Source organism: Barbus barbus, assembly GCF_936440315.1.
Source record: "Barbus barbus genome assembly, chromosome: 26".
In the NCBI taxonomy this organism is placed as follows: Eukaryota; Metazoa; Chordata; class Actinopteri; order Cypriniformes; family Cyprinidae; genus Barbus; species Barbus barbus.
In genome coordinates this window covers 25,296,817-25,324,083 of record NC_136754.1, presented here as the reverse complement: position 1 = coordinate 25,324,083, position 27,267 = coordinate 25,296,817, and the positions used below count along the sequence as shown (strand labels likewise).

The 27,267-nt window shown below is 36.4% G+C and overlaps 1 protein-coding gene across 3 annotated transcripts; it reads left to right on the top strand.

The window, feature by feature from the left end:
- The first annotated feature begins 242 nt into the window (after nt 1–242).
- Nucleotides 243–26,626, top strand: LOC306846021 (ubiquitin carboxyl-terminal hydrolase 33). Of its 3 annotated transcripts, none has more exons than XM_079379081.1 (24): nt 243–575; nt 3,959–4,046; nt 4,907–4,960; nt 5,635–5,697; nt 8,159–8,311; nt 8,591–8,740; nt 8,825–8,894; nt 8,978–9,091; nt 9,202–9,280; nt 11,716–12,118; nt 13,590–13,727; nt 17,245–17,357; nt 18,453–18,625; nt 19,143–19,213; nt 19,436–19,469; nt 19,554–19,599; nt 20,131–20,311; nt 20,750–20,876; nt 21,357–21,526; nt 21,995–22,076; nt 22,164–22,272; nt 24,329–24,431; nt 24,626–24,694; nt 25,489–26,626. In XM_079379081.1, exons 6-24 carry the CDS (start codon nt 8,593–8,595, stop codon nt 25,644–25,646), a joined length of 2,388 nt encoding a protein of 795 aa, XP_079235207.1. In that variant the 5' UTR covers nt 243–575; nt 3,959–4,046; nt 4,907–4,960; nt 5,635–5,697; nt 8,159–8,311; nt 8,591–8,592; the 3' UTR covers nt 25,647–26,626. The 3 variants fall into 3 exon arrangements, with proteins under 3 accessions (XP_079235207.1, XP_079235206.1, XP_079235205.1); XM_079379080.1 differs by having other exon boundaries at nt 254–575; nt 8,635–8,740; XM_079379079.1 differs by having other exon boundaries at nt 254–575; nt 8,635–8,894.
- The last annotated feature ends 641 nt before the right edge of the window (nt 26,627–27,267 follow it).

Below are 27,267 nucleotides of genomic sequence, written 5' to 3'. Positions count from 1 at the left end.
GGAGGACATTTACCACAAGAATGTATTTTTTGTATATTCAGAAATTATTGATATTTTGTTCATTATTTTTACAGTATTTTTTTTTTTTATTTCCTATCATGCCTGATATTCAGCGCCTTGGTTAGCCCTCATGTCGTTAGGCTCTAAATAAAAACCTTCTTTACTGTATTTTACATTAAGCAATCTTACCTGCTGATCTCCTCCCGTGATGTAATGGACTCTACGGGCACACGGGGGCGTCTGGGCTGGGAGAGACCCCGCTCTGTCTTCAGGGATCGAGGCGCATCTGTGGGTCGTTCCGCGCGTCCACACTAGGAGGCACCGCCGCTCCCTGCTTCCCCCATTCACTCTCAGCACCGCACAGCAACCGGAAGAAGCTGTCTGAATGTGTCATACCATGTAGCACTAGTCTGAAGTTAAAGTGTCCGACGCCAGGCGTTTGAAAACCCGCTGTCTGCAAACCGAAGGATGCTACAGATATGTAACGTTAGCTGACAAGCCGAAACCCGTCTCTTCATCAGCAGATCAGAAGCGAAAACCGATTCATATTGAAAACATCGTTGATTTCCCCAGAGGTGAGCTAAGATTTTATCGCTGGCTTGTGTGCGCGAACTTAAATACGGCGTATGCAAGCTTTGCTTTACATATTAAAGCGTGTATTGGTTATTTGCGGTTGTAAGTGTTGTGTTGTGATATGAGCTGTCAGATTACTTAAGCTTTAGCGCGTCGCATTCGCCCGCCTTCTGTCTGCTCTTCATTCACAAAAAACAATTTATTAAAAATAAATTAAACACCGCGTTCAGTGACGGGATTTCAGCTGTTCTTGTGGCTGTAATGACTGAAAGGTTTATAGTCGTGGGGGGAACTGCGGGGAAGTATGTGCGTGACAGGCTGAAGCTAGTTGCTATGTAGCCTAGCGAAGATTCTGGCTAATGCTGACGCGTTGCTGGAGTGACATCACACACACAGCTGTCGTTTACAGTAGATGACTGCATTACTGTACTATACATAAAAACAGTAATAATAATAAGAAGCAGCAGCAATAATAATCTCGAATTCCCAAACTATTTTAAATACTCTTTTGCGTGATTACGGTTCTTTGCGGATCTCTAATGCTGGTAAACAAATAAAATATTTCGTAATTCTTAATGAGCGTTTTTTTTTTTTTATTATTATTGTTATTTAAATTTTTTATGTAAAAAGAGGGACTCTGTGGAAATGATTAAAACATAATCAAGTTAAGATTACAAATATAAAGGTTACATATAAAAATGTAATTAAATAATCAATTTAGAATAAAAATAATAGTAAATACATTATTATAGTATGAATGACTATAATGTGATATAACTTAAAATACATTTATATTGTTATTTGTATGGTATAAACTAGGCATTTATACATAACTGTACACGAGGATGATCATATTTAGGGGTAAGTTAAACAAAAAAAAAATTGACCCTCTAACTCTAGCGCTCTCTATTCTAATTCTATTCTTTAAAAAAAAAAAAAAAAAAATTGCCACTTTTAGACTTCATTTACAAACTGCTTGTTTTCTAAAAAAAAAAAAAAAAAAAAACTTGCTTCATTAAACTGTGACTTGCGTATCGTTGCTCTTTTGTTGATTTTGATTGGTTCCATTGTCCTCATTTGTAAGTCGCTTTGGATAAAAGTGTCTGATAAATGACTAAATGTAAACACAACTTTTTTTAATTACTTGTTAGCTTTTTATCAACTTTATTTCATTAACGTTTCATCGACTTTCATCAAACCCACTGCAGTTCCCTCGCAAACCCTGGTTTGGGAAACCTTGTCATAGATTATGTAGTAAGTCTTGTAAACAGCTTCTGTTGCAAAACTGGTTAGCCTGTAGATTTTTAAAGATAAAATTTTATGATGTTATCATTGTTTTCTGTTCATATAAGGTCAAAGTGCTTTGAGATTGTAAAGTATGTGCAGGCCGTACAGATTTTGCATGCGTATGCTGTCCTGTCACAGATATTCATTAGGCTACAGGTTATATTGATTGAGTACAAAAGACTTGGGCAACATTTGTTTTTATTTTATTTGTATTGTAAATTGATGTCAGAAGTGTTTTCACAAAACATGTCTTAACCTTCGCCCTGAATTACACTCAGTGACTTTTGCACAGTTTAGGAAACTGATGACAGATGGCTGCTCTTCATTTATGTTAACATTTGCAGGACGTAAAATAGGAATTGTGATTAAAAAAGATTGTAATTATTAAATGGAAAATCTGTACAGTCCTTATGAAAACACATGCGCACTAGTGTACTTCAAATCTTTTTGAAGAAAAGTTGTAGGCTTCATAAACATTGTTTCGTCCTATGCAAATTGGCAAGAGTTTATTGCATTTTTATGAAATAACAACATTGGGCTGCCTGTTGTTTTCATGGTGAATGATATGAACCGTTAATATGTTAGCAGTGAGATGTGTTCATATACAGTTTGATATATTGTCGGAGTGACTGATGCATTGCTATGTATATTTACTCAGCATTGCCCTGGTCAAGCTTGCTTCTAGTCTAATGCATATTCTATCCAAGTGTGTGTGTAATATAGAGTGTGTTCATTTTGGCCGTTTGGACGATATGGCATCTGTCAGTTGTTTTAACCCAGTTACAGATGTCTCTCTTGTGCAGAATGTAAGATCAGGGCAGAAACACAAAATTCATTTTTTTTTCTTATAGATTTATCTGTTTTCTGTTGAAGGTAAAAAAAGAAAAAAATGTCAGGAAATGAATGTTTTGTCAGGAGGTCATTTTTAATTTTCAATGAACTTCGTGTTGCAAAACATTTAAAAATGTTAATTTAAAAAGCAATATTAAAGGAATAGTTTAACCAAAAGTGAGCATTTTTGGGGCTTGTGGCATATGATTCATCATTTACTCATCCTTATTATGTTACAAAGCTGTATCCTTGCAAAATAGATGAGAGGACATGATTATACAGTGCTATGCATAAGTTTAGACACCCATGCTAAAGTTGACTAAAAAGATAAATAAAAAATCATCTTTTGGAAACTGAACTTAATGGCTTAATTAAAAAAATTAGGAAAAATCCAACCTTTAAGGACACCAATTTTCTTTGTGAATGAATAATGTATCGTAAATAAATAAATGTTCTTCCTTAAAATACAGGGTGCATAAGTTTGGACACCCCTATGTTAAATTCCCATAGAAGCAGGCAGATTTTTATTTTTAAAGGCCAGTTACTTCATGGATCCAGGATACTATGCATCCTGATAAAGTTGCCTTGGCTTTTGGAATTAAAATAGCCCCACATCATCACATAGCCTTCACCATACCTAGAGATTGGCATGGAGTACTTTCCATAAGATCATCTCTCAATGCAAATCAAACCAGCTATTAGGCTAACTGAAATAAAACCATGCCAATCTCTAGGTATGGTGAAGGCTATGTGATGATGTGGGGCTATTTTAATTCCAAAAGCCAAGGGAACTTTATCAGGATGCATAGTATCCTGGATCCATGAAGTAACTGGCCTTTAAAAATAAAAATCTGCCTGTATTTTAAGGAAGAACATGTATTTATTGACGATACATTATTCATTCACAAAGAAAATTGGTGTCCTTAAAGGTTGGATTTTTCCTAATTTTTCAATTAAGGCATTAAGTTCAGTTTCCAAAAGATGATTTTTTATTTCTCTTTTTAGTCAACTGTAGCATGGGTGTCTAAACTTATGCATAGCACTGTAAATGGTGAAGCTTCAGATGATAAAAGTAGTTCATATGACTTGTTCTATATTATATCGTACTATATTTATCTCAAATGTGTCTCCATTGGCCACTTATGTTTGAATTTCAAGGGGATGGCATATTTCATCTGGACAGCTTAGTGTTCTCTTATGTGTTTTTAATAATCGGATTTTTAAATAGTAGTTAAGTTTACTAAATGTATGTCTCTCTTTCCAATAGAGTGATGTCTGGAGCATCAAGCAATGATTGTCCACACTTGGAGTGTGTGGGGGAGATCACCAAGGAAGAACTCATCCAGAAGTCTCATGTGAGTCACTACTAAGACCCAGTCGCACCTTCGTCGTATCATTGCTTCCACCCATTTCTCATGAGTCAAATGCAGTGTGCATTATTGACTAAGTAATGACCCCTATTCCAGAGGTTGTCCATAGGCACTAATAGTGTCTCACATAAGAGCATAGGCTATAAACGGTGATGAAATCAGTGTGCAATTATATGGATGCAATATACATTATTGTAGTTTAAAAGCATTTGAGGTTGCAGTATATTTGCTTGCCAGATTTTACCTTTAATAGAATACGGGTTTTCAGAAGAGTTTTGTGTTAGTGGGCTCTGTTGCATATATACACAACCTTTCAAAAGATTCGGTCAGTAAAAAAAAATTATGTTTTTGAAATAAGTCTTTTATAAGGCTGCATTTACTTGATCAAAAGTCATATTTAATACAATTTCAAATAATTGTTATCTGTTTGAATGTTATTCCTGTGATGGCAAACTGAATTTTCAGCATCATAGTCTTCAGTGTCACATGATCCTTCAGAAATCATTCATTCTAATATGCTGATTTGGTGCTTAGGAAACATTTCTTATTTTACCAGTGTTGAAAATTGTTTTGCTGCTTAATATTTTTGTGGAAACCATAGTAATTTTCTTTGATGAATAGATAATATAAATAGTTATAAGAATATTTAATTTTAAATCGTTTGTAACATTCTAAATGATTTACTATCACTTTTGAATAATGTGATTATCCTTGCTGAATAAAAGTATTATTTGAAATTAAAATTTTTCTGAACCCAAATCTTTCTGAACCCAAACTTTGAAACGGTGGTGTACATGGCACAAAGACTTGGTGAGACAATTAAGTATAAATGTGTTTGTTTTCAGGGTCAGTGTCAGGATTGTAAAGTCGGGGGACCAAACCTTTGGGCTTGTCTAGAGGTGAGTTATCTTTAAATGTTCCTCCACAAGTTTGGTGTGTAATGGGAATGCACCAATGTTAAAATCCTGCAGCAATGGCAATTAGCTGCAAATTATTTTAAGATAAATACCTGATAACCGATAAATGGCTGATATTAAAATTATATACTATTTTGTGTAAAAAAAAAAAAATCTTAAATGTGACCCTGTACCAAGTCGCTGGGGTATATATTTGTAGCAATAGCCAAAAATACACTGCATGGGTCAAAATGATTGATTTTTCTTTTATGCCAAAAATCATTAGGATATTAAGATCATGTTCCATGAAGATATTTAGTAAATTTCATTCAGTAAATATATCAAAACTTCATTTTTGATTAGTAATATGCATTGCTAAAAACTTCATTTGGACAACTTTAAAGTCGATCAGCATTTAGATTTTTTCTATCAAATTCCAGATTTTCAAATAATTGTATCTCAGCCAAATATTGTCCAATCCTAACAAACCATCATTCATCGATGGAAAGCTTATTTATTCAGCTTTCAGATGATGTATAAATCTCAATTTTGACAAATTGACCCTTATGACCACAAATGACTTTCTATCTTTGAACATGAATTTGACGTGAAATGAAAGCTAGTTTATGATGAAGCCTGTAGAGTATAATTTAATTTCATGTACATCTTTCGTTCAGAATGGCTGTTCGTATGTTGGCTGTGGGGAATCACATTCGGACCACAGCACTGTCCACTCTCAGGTTAGTCATCTTATTCTTTGCTTGTACTGTTTCTGTGTAATAATTATTCAGATTAATGTGCTTTTTGTTTTGTATTTATAGTGTTTTACAAAATATTCATGTTTAAATTAGTTTTGTGTGAGTGTACTTGCAGCTTAAGATGTTTTCGCCCACAGTGAGTGTAGCGTTACAGCTTGTAGGTTGATTTAGACAGGTGAATCTGATCCCTGATCACATGTGTCACCCTGTGTTGATTTCACGTGTTATTCTGATTGTGACTGGAGACTTAAAAGATGCAATGAATCGCTGAAGTGTGATTTGAATTCCAGGCTGGCCTGTGGGTGAACTCATCCATTATTAATCAGTGCTCCAGTGGGGATCTCGCTTCCCACTAAAGCCCATTTTGATTACCCATTACTAAAACCCCATAATGCTCTCAAAACACCCTTGTGTCTGTGTGAAAGCGACTGAGAGAAGACAGAGCCATCAGCCATACTTCTGCCACAATAACCTGCGTTTGCTGCAGTAAACAAAATTCAGCCCATGTTTTTTCTTTCACTAAGCTGTTTTCTTGCAGAAATGATGTGTTTTTGTAGGTGAACAAGAAAGTGCCCCTGACAAAACCCTAATGAGATTTTTACATTGGCTATTGGATTATTGTGGAAAATAAGTTTTGCGACCAATGAAAGCATAAGATTTAGTTCATAGTGATAATTCTTTCACAAATGAACACATTGTTTGTGAATTTTGAAGCCTAAATGCAATCGGCATAAGTAAAAAGCAAATAATAGACTATAAATGAATTATACCACGGTTGCATGACCAAAACAAGGCTAGTGGGTAGATGATTTGCAAAAAAAGGCCTAATACCAATTTGATAATGCTCAGTTAAAAAATATCAATTAAAACGTTTAATCACTTTTTTTTTTTTCACAAGATTTTTCAAATAAGATGTTTCCATTTAAATTCACTTAATCAAAACAACAAAAGCAGTCAAATGTCAAAAAATGTGGTTTTAATGACTAAAAATAAGTGTTCAAGAAGTCGACTCATTTAACTTAGAAACTGCAAAAAAAAAAAAAACAAGGAAAAATATATTTGTATGTGATTTTCTGTTGCTGTTTTGATGTAGTAAACATCAGAAAACATATGGGTCATGTTTGCATTTTCTTCTGTTATTGGCCATAATTCGAACCTTGAAATCAGGATTAGGCATAAAACAATTTCTTTAGAATCATTCATACATGTAAAAATCTGCTGCGATTTCAAGAAATCGTTTTAACCTGGCTCAGAGGAAGATCTCTGTGTTTGTTTGTCTTTCATTAAGGGATGATACGATATCATATAATGGCTGTTGAAAGCAAAAATGCTACAAAATGTACATCATGTTGTAAGGAAGTGTGTTGTGGTATTGCAAAAAGACAGTATTTTTGGAATCAGCACCTCAAAATTAGTAAGAAACGAGTATTCAATGTCATTATGTAGGGAGATTTTTTTATAATTTTTTTTTTTTATGATTTTTTCAATTGTGTAAATTGCCAGGATCATGAGTGCATTGGACGTGCCACGTGCCACTGTGATGTGAGTTCAAATGGATATGGGCATGTACAACATCCTATCCATCAGTGAAATGGTCGGAGTGGCAGATTTTGGCAGGGTTTTGTATTTTGGCGCAGCTCTCCAATCCAGCCAATCCTGACACATGAATAATGTAGAGACCCCTTAGCCCCCGCTGTGTGCATGCCCAGGCTTCACATCGCCACTGGTACATTTTCACTCTTGTTGCAACACACTTGTGTTTTGCCCTAACTTTTGATGAGTCTTTCTGTAGCAGTGTAGGCTTCATATATAGAGAAAGAGCTCAGGACTCAGACTGCCTTTATTTAGGCAGTAAAAAGGCACTTTTATAGAACTTTTGGCTTAATGAATAGCAGCAGATATTTTTCATCTATACCGTTTTATGAGATGTTAATAAAAAACGGGTTCACAATAAAGCTTGACATGTTTCAAATATATATATACAATCATATATTCAAGCCATTTAAAGATTTAAATAGAAGCATTTTTTTTTTCATACAAAGCAAATGTAGGGCGATTACTTGTTGATTTTAATTGTAATATTCATTGGTCATTTACAAAATGTGTAACAGGATTTGAACCCGGCCCCCATGCAGGTTATAAAATTACACCACTAGACTCATGACTCTCAGTCTTCAAATGAAATCAGTCAGCAAATATGTAATTGACATAAAAAAGAGTTTTCTGGATAAATTGGGGATTTTTCTTTTCTAATTTTCCAATTCAGATGAATACTAATGCTTCTGTTACTACTACTATTACTGATTATTATTAAAGAAGCTGATATTGATATGCTCACCTATGTTTTGTGCAGATCTAGTTATTTAATTTTTTTGTAATATATAGAGATAAGCATTTATTTCCATGTAAATGTCCCTCTATGCACTGTGGCTTTTTCTTCCAGGAGACACGGCACAACCTGACGGTGAATCTGACCACTTTGAGAGTGTGGTGCTACGCCTGTACCAAGGAGGTTTTCCTGGAAAGAAAACTGGGTCCACACGCAGAGTTGCCCAGGGCTGCCAAGCCCATCTCCCCAGTACAGACTCCCAGCCCGGTCAGAACTCTTGCGCAACTTTCTGTGAATGCAAAGCAAAGTTTAGAAGTGTGGTTGTGCTTAGATAAAATCCTCCTTTATATTTAAAACATTGCCTTTGCTATTTAAACATGACTAAACACCAATCACAATTCAGTATGTAAATGTTAAGTCATCATTTTTGTCAGTTATATCAGTGGTGATGGAAATTTAATTAAAATCCCTAGTAATTGATTTTCAGTTTGCAGGTTTTTCTGAACGTTGTTCAGTTGTTCACTTTTTTTTTTCTTTTTTCAAAAGGCATGCTGTTGCTGATCTTCTTCCATTGTCTTTCTGGTTCTCAGGACCCCAAAGATCCTGGGAGCCCCACCTCGCTGAGAGTTCCTCCAGCAGAAGCCTGTGATGACCTGGATATGGAGACTGAGGAGGAGGATGAACTGAGGACCAGAGGTCCTTCATCTCTCATGTGTTCTGTGCATTCGCTCTCTATTCCGTACTGTCAGTCTGAACCTTGTCGTCTGTTCCTCCTCACAGGTCTGACTGGACTGAAGAACATTGGCAATACCTGCTACATGAACGCAGCGCTCCAGGCGCTTTCCAACTGGTAAGAACCCCAATAATGAGTCCCCTTTCAGTCTAGTTTTGCTCTGGTTTAATCAATCTCTCTCTTTCTGGTTTATCTTCTAGTCCTCCACTGACACAGTTTTTCTTGGACTGTGGTGGTCTTGTGAAGACAGACAAGAAGCCAGCGCTATGCAAGAGCTATCAGAAACTCATCACAGACCTTTGGCATAAAAACAGGTACATTCCTCTCTTGCCATTTCCTATTTAAGTATAATTTTTCAGGTATTTTTTCCTCAAGAAACAAGTTTCATTATAACTTTCTTTGCTCTTGTTTTGTGTGCTTGCAGGAACTCCTATGTTGTTCCTACAAATCTATTCCAGGGCATTAAGGCTGTAAACCCAATGTTTCGTGGTTATTCCCAACAGGTGTGTTTTCTTAAATTAATTTGTGTAAAAGCATTAGGGATGCACAGATATTAAAGTTATGGCTTGCATTATCGTTCAAATGTTTGCAGTCAGTCATATTGATATTTTATAACCGAGAACAAACAAAAAACTTACTGACCGCAAACATTTGAACATTAATTTCAAAATGCTCAAAAAAATAAAAATGCTTTAAATGCCTCAAGTTACGGTAAGCATTACAGCATTATAATGTACAGTATAAAAATACATTAATTTCGAGTTTTGCGGAAGATTACATTTACCAGTGGTACAAACAGGCAGGTCCTTACAGTATCCGTATATGGTAACTAATAAGACACATTACTGTTCCTACTAATGATATGTACATGGTAAATGTGTAGCACCTATGGAAAAACATACTGTACTTGGTATACACGGTACGCTTGGTAAATCCTAACCTTACCTAATAAAAAGAGGACAGTTTTTAAATTGCTTGTGTAGGACTGTTAATGCTAAATTGCTCTCCACAACTGTTTTTAATGGTGAATTTGTATTAGATCATAAAACACAGAATCCAGAAAAAAAATCTAAAAAAAGACCATTTCATAGGCCATATTATTGTTAAAAATCTAAATAATTCAATTATTAATGTTTTATTAATTTAGTTGATTAAACAAGATTTTTGATGATTCTGATTTAATGAAACTCTTACACTGTTATCCAGAATAAATAAAACACAGAGTTTGGGGAAAAATATAATTGATTTCATAGGGCCCTAGAATTCTTATTAAAATACATTTTCATATAGGCTCATCCTGACCAGCCCAACATAGTCAACCAATGGTGTGAGTGTGAGGCGGGACTTTCTGTTCCGTTCACCCAGTGGCAGATGAGGTCATACTCAAAATATCTTGCTTGCTGTGGGAATTTCATCTGAGAGAGCCTCATTCTCATTTCGCTATTTCTCCTTTCCACCCTTCCTCTTATCGCACTTTGTCCTCTCGCTGCATTTAAGAAGACCCATTTTTATTCTTGATGATGAGAGATTCTATTCTCTTATATGGGGCACAATATGATTCAGAGTTTCTCTAGATGTTTGATCACCTCCAACCACTGGAAAACATCCATTGTCATGCCTGGCTGGAGAGGAAGGTTGGTTGGAGAATTAGTGTTGACATGAATGGGCCATCATAGACTGTAGGAAACATTAATCTCATTTTCAGGCTCACTTTCATGATGCCCAGATAGACTGTGGACTCCTGTAGAGGGGACATTTAATCAGAGTCCATGAATGCCTTATTCTAAAGTCATTCCCTCTACAAAGTATAAAGGGAAATGGGCATTAATACCACCAATTGAATACAGCCAGGAAACCTTTTGTCCTTGTACTGTATTGACATAATACAGCGATGGCCTTCTGGTCTCATGTGCCGTGTCCTGTTGTTGGAAACTTGTTTGCCTACCAGGATTCTTAATACCAGGATGTTAGAATGCCAGTTGGCCAAGTTGCCATGTGGATGAGCCAGTAATGACTAATGTTCTCATAAGCTTCAGCTGTTCCTATGGCGATGGGGTCCCTGGCTAATCTGCGGTATACTACTTGAGCCTCCATGCGTGTTGCATTCTTTTTATGATGCCTGGAAACATTTGGTCAAAGAGTGTGTGATTGTTAGTACACATGCCAGATTCTCACCGCCAAGTTTAATGGACTAGTCAACAAGACAAATGTAATTAAAGGGGAAGTTCAAATACTGTCATCATTTACTGGTCGATATATCAGTACTTTAATCTTGGAAAACCTCTATTATTGGAAAGCTACATTTACAGAATAATTCATGGTCAACTGTTAATAATACAGGTACCTGCACATGACAGAAACAAGATATTGTGGCAGTGAATTAAAAATTTGCTCCCAAAACTCCCAAAAGTTTTTCATGATTTCAATTCAATTGTAGCTCTAAAAAAAAAAAAAAACAAGGGAACAAATTAATAAAATGGCACCACAATTAAATATATCATGGGAATGTATTCTTAATTCGTGGCCACTATATCTCTGTCATTTGCAGGGCATCATAAAATAAGGTGTTCCAGGCACTAGAAATATTTGATTTTGTGTGACATCCACAACACTAGGTGGCAGTGTGAGTCCAAGATACTACAATATTGACCAGTGCAACATAAATATTACAATGTGTAACTTAAAGACCCGTTCACTACAAGAAAGATACTAAAAAGATAACTGTGATAATACCTGTAACATTTGTCTGCCGCTTTAAATGCTAAAGCTCTTTAAAGTCACATGGATTCTGATTGGCTATCAATCTTTTTATCATTCATTAGCTTGAAAAAAAGTCATTCTGAAAGTGATTCCAACTATATTGTTTCTCTGTTTTTACTAGTTTGCACTAGTTTGCTTATTTTGCAAAACATTAATCAAAATCTGTCTCTTTCCTAAGGACTCTCAAGAGTTCCTGCGTTGTCTGATGGACCAACTCCATGAGGAGCTCAAGGAGCTCATTCCTGAACCCGAGGACCCAAACCAGGCTGTGGCCATGGATGACACTCCTGACGAGGACAACCACAGCCAATCAGATGACTTCCAGTCCTGCGAGTCTTGCGGCAGCAGCGATCGTGCTGATAGCGAAGGCCCCAGAGTCCCAGAAGACATCAATGAAGCAGAGATGCTGATTTCAGAGCAGAACCAAAACAACCGAGATTGGCAGAAAGAGAAGAATCTCATCAACAACCTGTACCGTGCCGGTTCCCATGGAGACCTGGATAAAGACGTGGACACGACCAATGAACCAAGGCCAATAATCAGCAGCCAAGGAGCCATTAAAGCCCAGGGCCGAAATTCTGGTAAATCCTAGGCCGTTACTTCTATGCAGTTTTTTGTTCTTTGCTCTGAGGTAAAAAGTATATCGTGTGAATATTCTGAATGCATTTGATCTCATGGGTATTAGGGTGCTCCGATTAATCAACTACTGAACTATTACTACCACTATCGGCCGATAAATGCTTTGGGATGTTTTATCAGCAGTCTCTGTAAAGGCTGATCTCATAAACTGATCTAAAGCTGATGATAAGCGCCTGCTGTGAGAGGTTTGGCATGACATGCAGTGGCATCGTCTAGGCACGGGTAAAATAATTATGGTACAATTGAAGTACAATTCATATTTCTTCATTAAATAACTTATCAAGTAATTTGAAAACTTTCTGTGAGACATAAAGTCACAAGCAGCGTGAGTAAATTTTTAGGATTTTTTCAGGATTGCTTGTAACAAAAATTGAAATGCAAAAGAAAAGGCAGTAGAGCTGACTGTTTCGCTCACTGGCAAGTTCTAATTTAGATTGTTTGTGATAACATGAGAAAAGTAGCTTAAATGTTTTGCCACTTGCTTGAGCAACTTAATATATAAATCTAGAAGTAAATGCAAAAGGAAAAAGCATTGAATGTGTTGCTTATATGATTGCGTTATATGATTGCATGTCTATGAAAGATTGTATTACTGTGCTGGGTAAAAAAGAATCACTATGCTGAAAAAGCATTTTTCATTAACAATGTTTGGATTTGAAATAAAAAAAAATTGATAAATGTTGTATTTGGGGTAAACAGCCATGGATCAGTAGCAGACTGTGTGAAAGCACAATGAGTCCGTGCTGCTTCTGCACTGCTTACGTACCGGACATGGACTGCATACACACTGCAAACCACGTTCACACCTATACTCATAGGTGTTAACATGGCGTAAAACGCTGCCTCACATACAGCTCACAAAATGAGGTTTGAGCTGTGTGTAAGCTATTGTGCAACAATTGCACAATTGTAAAAACAAATTAATTGCATGATCAAACATTTAGGTGAGAAAAATAAATCAAATAAAAAAATTACCCCTCACAGGAGTCACCTAAGAGGGCAATTCCCCCCATTTGAAAAAATTAAATTCAGGCCCTGAATAAATGTCTAAAATCTTAATTGGAGTACCACTATAAATAATTCTACATGATAAAAAGAAGGCTTTAAAAAGATTGGTATCGGTGATCGTATCGGCAGATACTGCTTTCGGTGATCGGCCTCAAAAATCCTAAGCGAAGCACTACTAATGGATATAGTTATGTTTGCACCAGCTCTGTAATTCTGCATTCCGATGTTTTTACTTCTGTCAAACCTTGACAGAAAATTTGCAATCGCAAGCTATTTCGAACCACTGAAATGAACTACAAAATACCATCATTTTGGCCAGATTTTTGAAGTAGCTGAAGTACATTGTGGCCAGTGGTCATTTTGCTTGCTTATATTAACTGACTTCTTTGTTTCCACCTTGTTCAGATTCAAACCCTGAAATCCAGGTCAGCAGTTCCATCAGACCACACAGTCCCATTGGAAATGAGGGTGTCACATCTAGACTGTCCACCAGTCCCCCCAAATCCTCAATGTGGCCAAGCCTGAGCTCTGCTCACAAGAAAGGTACCAGAATTTGAGTAGGAAGCACTTTGGGACAGTTTATGAGTTATGTACAAGTTTAATTAAATGTATTATTTAGTGATGCAAAATCACTACTTTGCCGAAAACTAAAACCAAAAATAAATGTTATTCAGTGGTCAATCAATTAATTTTATTTAATAGTTAAAACAAATAACATTTAAATTGCACACAAGGCAGTTTTATGTCAACGTTTTAATAACAAAATTTTTTCTACTAAATATTGACATTTAAATGGTGGCTAAAATAAAGACTTTTTTTCATGACAGCTTTATTAAAACATACATTAAATAATGCAACAAGGCAACAGGTTAAGTAAAAACATAATAAATGTTATATTGCATATATTCTGCAAAAGAATAATTTTTTTCTAGTTGACATTGAACATTGAATGCCTTATGAGGTAAATGTAACGTGACATTGATTACAAGCTGTTCCGCATGTAACACTTTGAGCAATTACGTGAGACACAATACATTTAAAGTGTCATGAAACCCTAAAACGCATTTTTTGATATGTTGACATATATGAACAGGTTGCGCATCAGAGAAATCAATTTTAGCACAACGTTATGTCTATTATTAAGGTAAAAGTGGTTATTTTTTTCATTTTTTGAAGCAATTTCATTCTTTCGGTTCGAAAAGAACCAACGTGACGAAGATTGACGTGTATGCGTTAATTTGCAGTGGTGATTGGCTGCCGTGGCTGGAGAGTACGCGTCTATGTCATCAGTTTTTGAGCTTTTCTCAGTATTCATGAGCATGAACTCTTATGATCCAATCACTGCGCTGTATTATGCATGAGGTTGTATTACAACGGAGAATTCAAGTCTCATACAACAGTTAACTCGCTGTCAGTTGATTTCTCTAAACACAACCATAACAATATTTAATATGGCAACTCCGCGATGAGTTTAACAACACTCGCTGCGCCGATCATAGTTCATATCCGCACCCGAGCAAGCACGTTTCAGGTTTATGTGAACATATTTCATATTCCCTCGTGCTCCAAACATGAACCAGCACCGTGAATGCACACATATCATGTCTTCTTCAAATAAAATATGCGCAAATAAGGGATGCTGATACAGCGGTACGTCTGATTATGAACTCGATGACAGATTATTGTGATACACAGCAAACAATACAGACCGAAAATTCAAAGAAAAGTAAACTGAAAGTAACTGCTTTTATTCTTTGTTTTAAAGATATTTTAACATTAATTTGTCTGTATAATGAGTGTGTTGCAGGTCTGTGTTTTATTGGTTGTTTTCGCCCCTCTTCCCACTTATAATGTTAATAAACCAAACGTGTCAAAGCGAATGTTCGTTCACTCCATTTGTCCTGACGACATACTCAAGTGCATGGACTGTGTCAGAAAGTGAACATGCATCTGTACACTGTATCCAGTGTAGACAAGATAGTGGCAGTGATTTGTCATTTCTATATGCTTTTGACACGATGCAACACTCGTGATCAATTGTCAGCCAATTGCGGCTGAACGCCAGTGGGTGGTGCTTATGTCGATGTGTTGCTCTGGAGGCAGTGTTTATGCAAACGACTGTGCCTAGTAGGGTTGGGCCGATAGTTGCCATCGTCCATCGCCAATGGCTGACAGACATCATGATGTTGAGCCGACATCGTGATTCCTTCCCCCCACCCCCTCTTCCGTAATCCACCACATCCCAATACCGCATTCGGAAAGGAAATTAACTGTACTACGGAAACCCTAAAGGGAATAAATAGCCTACAAAATGGGAGGATAAAAAAATATATATTTTAATACTTTCTCTCGCTATTAAATCATTGGGTAATTATACTGTAGCCTATACAAATTGAGGGCATCAGGGAGCCGCTACTAATATGCAGGGCACTGAAACTGCTTTCGAATGCACGCTCTCGTTTCACTTTCACTTTCGAGATTTGCGATCACACGGAATCTATACTACGGAGTGGCAGTACTTACCACACATTTTACAAGATTAGATATTTGTCAGTGGTGCTCAGTATCTGCAAATCATTTGCCATTGTCCTATCAGTCATCTCTCCTTACTGATGCCCCTTTAGTGGCTCCGTAGAACGCGTTATTTGTTTTTGCATACAGATTCACGCTTCGGGCACACCCCTAACCCCGCCCCCCGATGTCATCGTCCATCACGATGTTTCACTGTAGACATCGTCTGATGCCAATTTGGTAGACATCGCCCAACTCTAGTGCCTAGCTGATGTCACCGTGTCCCTATGAATCCAAAACGAGTTGTTTTCTGAGGATTATTAGGGTTTCTGAGACGTATCCTTTTTTTTATTGATGATGAGGATATTTTAGGATGTATTAAGCAGAGGTGTAAAGTATTGGAGTAAATGTAACTAATTACTGTATTTGAGTATCTTTTTGGATGCTTTGTAGTTTTACTGAGTAGCAAAGATATTAGCAACTTTTACTCTATACTTCTCTACATGTTTGAATGAGTATCTGTACTCTTTACTCCAGTACATTTGTAATGAGGGTTGCAGTTACACATTACGTTTTGCTTGGCACCTAGCTTTTCTGCAGCAGTTTACTTCTGTTACAAAAGATGTGATATCTCCAACTACAGACGGAGCACTGAAAGTACTATATCTTGTGCGTTTTGCCCTTACTCACCCCAAACTTGTCAACAAGGCTACTTTACATGAATGTGAGCTCCTCAGCAAGTAGTTGTGAATCACAGGTGTTTTATATATAAGGACATGACTGCAGCTGGCAAGGAGGCGGAAACCAGCACATTTAGTGCAAGAAGACAAACTTTTTAATTGTATTTTTTTTGCAATTTTGAGGTGTTCATAAAATAAACGTTATTGCTCTCCTCACAAATCAGCTCTTTCTTGTTTTTGTTACATGTTCTCTATGGACTTTGTCACTTCCTGCCTCCCGTGGTGTTTGTAGTATCTTGTTCAGTTTGTTAGCCTCCTGTGATATATATACAGCCCTAGTGTTTCTTTAGTTCTTTGTAAGTTGTTGAATGTAGTGGTTGTCTGTTTGCCTGCCATTCTGTTCTTTGCTCCCTTTGTTTTCTGGCTCATTGTTTGCGCTAGTTTTTCAGTGAAATGCCTGCACATAGATCCTTGCCTCTGCCTGTTTTACCCAGCTTCTGCACAACATTACAGTTTTTGACTGGCATGTCTCTTTGACTAATGCATCTTTGAGCTTATATTTAGTATAAGTAAAATACTTAAGTACTGTTACAATCAGGCTTTTACTCAAGTTGTTTTGGAATTGTTGACTTGTAACTTGTAATGGAGTCATTTTCACTGTAAGGTATCTGTACTTTTACTAAAGTATGGTTTTCAGCTACTCTTTACACCTCTGGTATTAATCATACAAAGACCTCTTCTTTATCAGAAGATCAAGGGAAATTTGGTTTCTCATGTCATGACCCCTCAATATAATAGTTGTGAGCATCACCTGAACTGAAACCGGTTTGACATTGATTCTAAATGGTTGTGATGTGTGATGTTGACAGTACCCTCATTCACCCCACCAAAGAGCAAGCGACAGAGGAAATATCGCAGCATCATCTCTGAAGTGTTCGACGGCACCATTGTCAGCTCAGTTCAGTGCCTGACCTGTGACAGGGTGAGTGATCGGTGTGTTTTTCAACCTAAAATGCCCCCAAATAACCTCACTTTAATAAACAAAGACAAAAAACAAGCATTTGATTCTTCAGTTGGCAGAAAAAGGTACTTCATTTTAAAACTGACAGAGGTCTGAGTGTGGATATGCTTTCATTAAAGCATTTTGTTCTTCGAGTGAGAGCTTCTGTGAGTATTGAGAGCAAATAAATATTGATTTTACTTATACAGTATTATTTGTTTAACAGTGTTTGACTAAAATAGCTTATAAATGTTTTTTTTCTTTATTAATACTTCTATTCAGCAAGGGGCAAAGGAATTGATCAGAAGTGACAGTAAAGACTTTTATTTCAAATAAATGCATTTTGTTCATCAAAGAATACTGAAAAACAATTATCATGGTTTCCACAAAACGCTTGTGCACCTGCCCCCTTTTTTGCACCAAATCAGCATAATAAAATGATTTCTGAAGGATCATGTGTATCTATTTCAAAAATAGAAAGCAGTTATTTCAAATTGTTAAAATATTTCACAATATTACTGTTTTTACTGTATTTTAGATCAAATAAATACAGCCTTGGTGAGCATAAAAGCATAAAAACAGGAGTTGAACACAAGTGTGTGTCATATATTTTATATAATCTTTGATGATCATGTGCGAAATGATTTGTGAAATCACAATTTTACTAGTCACTTCATTGTCGTTGTCCACTTATGTAGTTCAATCACAAACATAAGTAATTTTGTTAATAATATCAACATTGTTTGCATATGAAATATTGGTTACACTTTATTTTAAGGTGTCCTTGTTACAGTGTTTTAAATACTGAGTAATATTAATTCGCTACATGTTTACTATATGGTTAGGGTTACTTGCATGTAATTAATTGTTTTTATAATAGTAAGTACATGTAACGTGTAACAAGGACACCTTAAAATAAAGTGTTACCCAAAAATGATCAGCTATAATAGAAGAAAATTGACATTTGAGCTATTTTGAAGTTGCTTTAATGGCTTTGTTATTGTTTCTGACAGTAGGTGCAGTTACAGATTAGCATTTGAAATTATGCTCGTCTGTTACTTGTCCTTCCTTTCTCAGGTTTCGGTGACTTTGGAGAACTTCCAGGACATCTCTCTGCCCATCCCAGGGAAAGAGGACCTTGCCAAGCTGCACTCTTCCTCCCACCAGACGGCTCTAGTCAAGGCTGGTTCGTGTGGAGAAGCCTACGCCCCTCAAGGCTGGATTGCTTTCGTCATGGAATATGTCAAGAGGTATTATGCTGACATTTCCTTTATGTGAGACTGTACCCTTGTGAAAATGTACACTGAAGCATACTTTTAAAAAGAGTTCTTATTATGGAAATAAGTGTGAGCTGTAAATGAAAATGTATTATAGTTTACATTAAAATTAAATGCAGTTAGTTGAATTTAAGAATGTGTTTTTGACCCACTTCGGTAGGATTTAAGTACTTATTTTGATATAATTTCAAAAATGTATTCTATTACACTTGAAATACGGTTATAGAATGTATTGATAAGCATCTATGGTCAACTAAACTGTATTTAATTATATTTGAACATTTTCACTATTTAAAATATTAATGTACAATATATTAGCATTATGGGTATATTATGTGCTGCCCTGAGTCATTATGTCTGTAAAATATAATTCAGTCATTTGCAAGTATTTAAGCATATATATATAACATTGTATCCCAAGAAAATAGACATAACATGTTTCTTTTGAATGATTGACCCTCACTGTTTATTACTGCTCATTGATTTTTAGTTGGTTCTGGGGGCCTGTGGTCACGCTGCAGGACTGTCTGGCTGCCTTTTTTGCAAGGGATGAACTAAAAGGTTTGATTTTTTATTTTATTTTCCCTCTCTCAAAGCTGAAATTTTGCTTTAAACCCAAATTAATCAATAGGACCTATTGAATAGGTGATTGTGCTGTTTTGAGTCTCAGATCTAGAAATGGAAGATGAATATGGATATCTTCATGGAATTCTGTGTTAATATTTAACATAACAGTGGTGTAATTCTTACTGATTGTGTTGTTGTTGTTGTTGTTTTTTTCAGGAGACAACATGTACAGCTGTGAAAAATGCAAGAAGTGAGTATGAACTTGTTGGAGAACTTCTTAAAGATGATGGTTGCAGAAATTAAAGTGTTAATGGTGACTCTTTGGTTGTTTCAGGTTACGGAATGGGGTCAAATTCTGCAAAGTTCAGAGTTTGCCAGAGGTAGGTACACAGATGAGCTATTGTGGTTACTATACAGGGTTAGGCACCACATTATTATTTTTCAGAGATTGAAAAGACATTAGATTTGCATACACAACATAATAAAATAAAGTCAACAATGTCTTGGCCTTGTACCAAGTCTGTCTGAAAGGAACACAAAATCTGGACCTTTGGGCAATAATAGTAATATAATAAGTAATAAGGTCTGGTGAGTCATCTGTTTCCTACATCCAGTGGATTTATGTTTGGAGAGAGACTAAAGAATGCCTTCAAAATATAATATTGGCTGCCATCTGGTAAATATGCTCAGGGACCTGTAATGGCAAGAGCAGCCATCTTATGGGAGTCGTTAGAGCAGTATTATAGCCAAAGTATTTTCAACTGGCAGTACCACACAGTCATGCTGTAAAAATAGCCCAAGTAGTTATATTTTTATATGAACAGGCATGGCATTTTTGCTTTTTTTTTTAATGTTGGAACTGTCAGCAAAATGTGATTTTCTGCTTTGTTGAAATTCTGTCTCCCCAACAGATTCTGTGCATTCACCTCAAGCGCTTCAGACATGAACTTATGTTCTCCACCAAAATCAGCACTCATGTGTCCTTCCCTTTGGAAGGCCTCGAAATGCAGCCCTTCCTGGCCAAGGACTGCTCCGCCCAGACCACTACCTATGACCTGCTGTCAGTCATCTGTCACCACGGCACTGCCAGCAGTAAGTATTTATATAGACCAGGGAGATGGCCATAAATGTATTCTTCTTATAAATTCATACATCATTTACAGCCGTTACACTAAGTTATATAAATTATTATTATTGTTCATATTATTAATGAAAAAATAAGTATGATTCATAATCATTTTTGAATATGTTTATAATTTTAGAAATAATGTAATAGATTTTTGTGATTTATTTTACATTATTATAAGAGATGTGTAAGTGGTTTCAGGTAGTGAAAGTTGTTTGATATTAATTCAGTAATATAGCAAAACAGGAAACAATGAGAACTTGTGAAGATGGGAGTGGGATCAGGAAATGATCAGTTCTGATTTGAACTCTCATTGCATACACGAGCACCACGGCTCAATGTGTCAGAGCATGTGGCTACATCTCTGACAAAACTGATATTTTTGATGTGATTTTTGCTTTAAGGTGGCCACTATATTGCCTATTGTCGGAACGAGCTGAACCAGCTGTGGTACGAGTTTGATGACCAGAGCGTTACTGAGGTGTCTGAGTCCTGTGTTCAAAACGCTGAGGCATATGTGCTCTTTTACAAGTAAGAACATTTACAAACCAACTCTAATTCTACTAACATCCCTCATGTAACCTTACAAACATAACCTATAAAATTACATTATAACATGAATATATATTATATAATAAATAACAGTAAATCTTGGTAATATCTCTCAGTCTGGAATAAGGACTTGCAAAGCGTCTAAAGGCTAAATAATCCTTAAGTTTTTTTTTTTTTGTTATTTTCATTTTTTACTAAATAGTTTTAAATCTATTAAATGATATGGCTTCTGTTAATTATGTTTGCCTGTTGATTCTTTTTCCAGTATTTCCTGGTATAGTCATGAACAAACAATCATTTAAGATGCAGCTGTTTAGTAGGTAGAAAAGCTCAAGGTTATGTTGAGCAGGACAAACGGCCTTGAGTCTGACTGTAAATCTCAGTGCTTGTGGTGAAGCGTTTGTGTTGATGGTTGCTTAAATGGCGCTGATGTCACTTGCGTGTGTGTGTGTGTAACAGGAAGAGTAACGACGAGACTCGGAAGGAGAGGCGGAAGGTGACCAGTCTGCTCAACATGATGGAGCCAAGTCTCCTGCAGTTCTACATCTCCCGCCAGTGGCTGAACAAGTTCAGAACCTTCGCTGAGCCAGGACCCATCTCCAACCATGACTTCCTGTGTGCCCATGGAGGTGAGGACCACTCTTATGAAGATCTAGGCATTTCCCACTCGTCCATTATAAAGTATTTTATACACCACAAATATGACTCCACACCAGATATAATTGCAGATTCTACCAGCATTACAGAAGTCAAGTGCTGCCACATCCTTTTCACTGATTATGTTTGTTTTTACTCACTTCCTCTCCTTTTCACTTAAAAAGTGCATTATGAGGTCAGCGAATAAATGCGAATCTCTTCAGAAAGCATTTCAAATCATTCTTTGATCTGATTTGTTTGAACTGAGTCAAATGAATTTGAAGGAAAAGATCTGACAGAGGAACAAAGATATAAGAAATTCCCTATGAATTATTTATAAATCTTCTTGCATGCTGTTTCGTGTTGACTTTCAGGGGACAGATGCCCATTTTTTTGTCATACGAGTAGGAAAACGAATTATCTGGTGGATAAAACCTCTGGTTTTTCTTCTTCTCCAACAGGAATTCCACCAAATCAAGCCTCGTCTGTTGACGATCTTGTTATGATGCTTCCCCAAAATGTATGGGACCATCTGTATAGCAGGTAAAAATTGTTAATTGCTCTTTTCATAACTTCCATTGGAAGTTCAGTTTCTTATTAAATGCTAATTGGTGGCTCGTTGTGGAATAGGTATGGAGGCGGCCCCGCTGTCAATCACTTGTATGTCTGCCACACCTGCCAGAACGAGATCGAGAAGCTGGAAAAACGCCGCAAGAATGAGCTGGACATGTTTGTTCGGGTAGGAGCCGCAGTCACATTCTATATTAAGAGGACATGTAGAGTGAAAAACATCTGTTCTTTTTGGGTTGGTCTAACGCCTGCACTGTTATCTGGGCTCTTAATATGTGCACAGACACACAACCACCACCAACACCCTCTCAGACTGAGAACAGACGTGTGACCCCTGCCCCTCCCCCCAAAAATTGTGCTCATCATTAATGCATGAGAACAAAAGTGCTTGATTTCAGCCAGAGATGCTTTGCTTGGTTTAAGTTAAGGCCAAATAAAGGAGGCTAAATGACTGATAATATAGACATTCATGTGGTTATGCGCCTATATTAAAATTCTCTCCGATACCAGCTGATAACCAGACATCTAGGGCTGCAAGTAATGATTAATGTCACCATTGATTCATCTGTGATTATTACTAAAAAGAGCTTAATATAAAGCATTCTCATTTTTTGGGCAGCTTGGATCTTACACCATTCCCACAGCAGCTTACAATGTAACCTCTGCTATTTTTCATATTCGTTTTCTTCATAGAAATGCATTATTCCCAACTTTAAAGAACCGTGACTGGTGAATGTTTTCACTTCACAGTGCACAGATATGATTAATCAATAATGAAATGTACTATTTCCATTATAGATTATCAATTTGTTTTTGTAGCCCTGAAGCCGATAATTATTTTCTTGTTGTGATTAATATGTAATGATTAATAAGTGGCTGATATTCAATTTCTGTACCTTTTTGTTCAAAGAAATTACAACTAAAAGATAAAATCAATTGTTTTATCTACAGTACCAGGTTTGTCCATTTGCCTGCTTTAAGACATGCTTATTTTGGGTGTTAAAGGGGTCATCGGATGCCCATTTTCCACAAGTTGATATGATCCTTAAGGGTCTTAATGAAAACTCTATAACATAATTTGTAAAACAACACCCTTTTTACCCTGTCAAAAACAGCTCTGTTCATAGCGACCTGTTTCGCTGCATGTCCCTTTAAATGCTAATGACACATTTAGGTAGACCAGGAGGGTGCACTCCCTTCAAAATCAAAAGCAATCCACTTGCATCTTCAGCGGCTCAGATGTCGGGAGTAAATGACGACTGCTATGTTCATTATTACATATGGCGGACTGTTTACAGCTCACTCAGGGCGGGTCTGTGATAAAACCCCAGTGTTAATCAACAGTCGTGGGAGGGGCCTGGGTATGTGTGACGTCACACAGCCAAGAATCTGTGAACAGCTTGATTTGAGAATGTGGATTTAAAAGAAAACAAAAAGCGCTATAGGGTAGTTGTGTCACCTAATGTGCCAAGACACATTTCAGTTCAAACATGTAAAAGTGAATTTTTCATCCGATGACCCCTTTTAAATAATGCTGCAAATATTAGTAAATCGCGTTGCCTGATGAATTTAAATGCTGTCGAAAGGGAAACTCCTACAAATGCATATTCAAGAAGGTGTCCCAAAAATGACCGTTCACGCCTTTTCAGCGCAAATGTTCTACGGAGTGTTTTTAGTAAATCCTGACAGTAGTTTTTTAACGCCAAATGAGGTTTTGTGCTGCTGCAAGCTGATAGTAAATCTGGCTTTAGATGTCTTTTCTCAAAATTAATATACTTTTTTTTTTTTTATGCTGTACATTACAATGTAATACAACTTGAAGCATTTAAAACGATTGATTGGTTTTATTTTTATGTAGTTAGAGTAATAGAGAATTGGAATATGGAAATGGAAAATGACTAATTTTACATTGTGTTAGACAGTATAAAAGACTCAAGATGCAGGTGCAACAATGAAAGGTTTCAGACTAGTGCATGTTCACCTAGAAAAATTATATAAAAGCAGCACGGTACAATGCGAAAACACGTTCTGTGTGAACGGTCCTATAGGAAGCAGTAACTTTTGTAAGCCATAGACAGCAATGTAGTTCACTAGGATTTGGAACAGAGCTTCTGTCTCAGTTTATGGTGTTATTGTTTGGCTGCAGTGAGTAGGATGATATTTTATGAAGAAACACTCAGGTAATGGTATCTGATTCTTCATGTTTTTTTCTGTCCTTCATGTAGCTCAATAAGGCGTTTCAGGAGGAGGAGTCTCCTGTGGTGATATACTGTATCAGCATGCAGTGGTTCCGGGAATGGGAAGGATTTGTCAAAGGCAAGGACATTGGTAAGTCATTTCTCATCCCTGCTGCTGATACTTCTAAAGCATCTGAAAGTTTGAAATTAAATATTAGCATTGTTTTGCAGTTATTGCTGACTAAGGAGTTCTTGGAAGAATTTCATTATAGATTTTGTCTACTTTTCTGTTTTGTTTGGGGTATTTGGTGTGTTTCTGATGATGGATGATCTTGTATCTTTCAGACCCACCAGGACCAATTGATAACTCCAAGATTGCTGTAAATAAAAATGGACACATCACATTAAAGCCAGGTAATGTTTACTATCAGGATGTTTTTATTTTATTTCTTTTAAAGTCACCATAAAACAGAATTCGTAACCCATTTTGCATCCTCAATATGGTGTATTTCCAAGCTAAACTGAAGAACCAATTCTATTCTATTATTTTGCTCAAAAATTATAATTGTGATAATTAGTCGCAATTGTTTTTAAGAAATTTCTTTTTACATTTAATCAGATTTATTGCACTTTCACATAAACTCAAACATAGGGCATGTTAACTCATACACGGTTTATTTTACCTCCTCTAGTTTTGTATATTGTGTATATTAAGAACCAAAAGCCATTCGCCTTATTAGATGAAACTAATATTTCAAGGTAAAAAAAAAACAAAACTTGAGAAACTTCTCTCAAAAATGAAAATTCTTCTTATTAACATAAATTCAAATCCTGTTAAAGGGATAGTGCACCTAAAAATTCAATTCTGTCATCTTATTTACCAAACCTGTATGAGTTTATTTCTTTTTTTGGATACAAAAGAAGAGATTTTAAATAATGTTGGTAACCAAACAGCTGATGGTAGCCGTTGACCTCTATGGAAGTCAATGGCTACCGTCAGCTATTTGGTTACCAACATTTTTCAAAATCCAGGTTGTGCCAATATCACAGTTTATTATGCTTAATTAATCGAGAGAAGCAGAAATCGTGATCGAATACGATTAATTATTCAGCCCTGCATTCAGTAGCATTACCTACTTGTTTCAAATACCTATCATTAACACATTTGCTCATAAAACATGCATTTTGCTGCTTTTCTGCTTTAACAGGTGCCGATTCTGGTCAGATATCTGAAGAGACCTGGAACTTCCTCCATTCCATTCACGGAGGAGGGCCAGTGGTGACCGTGCGGCCCAGTGTCTGCCATCAGGAGGCCGAAACTTCCCAGGCAGAGGAGAAGATCGAAGTGGAGACACGCTCAGTGTAGTTGTGCTGCGATGCTGCTGGAACGCAAGGGGACCGAGAAACACTTATCATTTTGCACTTTTACAGCTTCACCTCAGCATACACACTTCTGCCACACACTCGATACCCTTTATGACTGTTCCTTAAAGCAGATGGATGGATTAAACGTCCACCAGTGTGTTTTATATTTGTATATATATCATGCATATCCATTTCCTCTTGACACTAGAAGCCAATTAGACTTAAGGCACAGTTTCACAGTCCATTAATGCATTTGATTTCTATGTGCAGCTGCGTTCATGACAGATTTTGCTTTGCCCAAACCAAATGGCCTATGATTTGTGTACACCGAAAATAAATTCCACTGCATATGTAGATATTTTCGAGGCACTGCCTCGATTAAGAAAACGAAAGAATATGTCGTCTTAGTGGATGAAAACTTCATGTTTTGGGTATGAAGGGATACTAAATGCTACGTAGTCTCAGGAAAGAACATTTTTGTTTTTGCACTGTACTGTAGATTCAAAAGCGTGCATGCTTCAGGTCTGATGTTCGATATGTATTTGAATGTACTAGTACTTAAAGAACACACGTTCCTGCACTAAATGTTATTTATTCCAGAGGGGTATGATTATTCTGGCATTCATGGACGTTTTCTTTGTTCGAAAATGATTCAACGAGCTAAATCTAAGCTGAATGCACGCTAATAGGAATGATGTGGCACATTATGCTGGCAAGAAAATCAATTAGTCGTTTTTATTTGTGTTGCTTAGCTGTGCCGCTGGGTTGCATGGAGATGCAAACAATAAGGTGCACATTTGAACACATCGATGGCTGTCTTGTGTAAAAATGCTATGTGAATGAAAAAAAATCAGATCCTGCTGCCTCACATGTGTACATTCAATGCATCGAAGGATGTGATGTCGTTTTTCAATATTAATTGTCCGCAGAGATGAAAGCTGTATCTGAGTGGCTACTATTAAATCGGAAACTTATGCTGTCCATATCTGTCATCATTCTTATGTTCTGAAATTCACGAAATTGATATTTGTTCAATTGCTCTGTGAATGGAAACATTTCACAAAAACACGTCCAGGTAGTATTTCAACCCAAAATCAATTAAAAAAATTATACATTATTAATTTGAAAATAGAAAAGGAAGCTTGATTAGGACATTTTGACAAGAAAATTGAGCACATTTCCAACCAAGTTCTCATTACCGTAAAGCGTCCAGACATTTGTGTGTGTGTGTGTGTGTGTGGTTATTTCAGTTAATCTGCAAAAACAGTAAAAATCCTTGTGCAAGGGACCCCCATCCTAAAATTTAAAAGCCATTTATATAATTTTGTATAAAAAATTATACTGCAAAAAATATATATATTATGAACGTCAAAATATTGTTCTGAAAATATTAGTAGTTACATTTATTCTATTCATTATAGTGCTGTACTGTTAGGCATGTTATTTATTTTTATATTTTATTATATTAATCTTTTTTTTCTAACATTTCCATTAACCCCTTAGCACTCCCTGGGGGTCCCTGGACTCCAATTTGAAAACCCCTTCATAGAAAACACTTGGGGGAAAAAACTGTGATGGCACTGTCTGACAAGTCGAGCCATTCTTTTGATTGTGAACTTAAT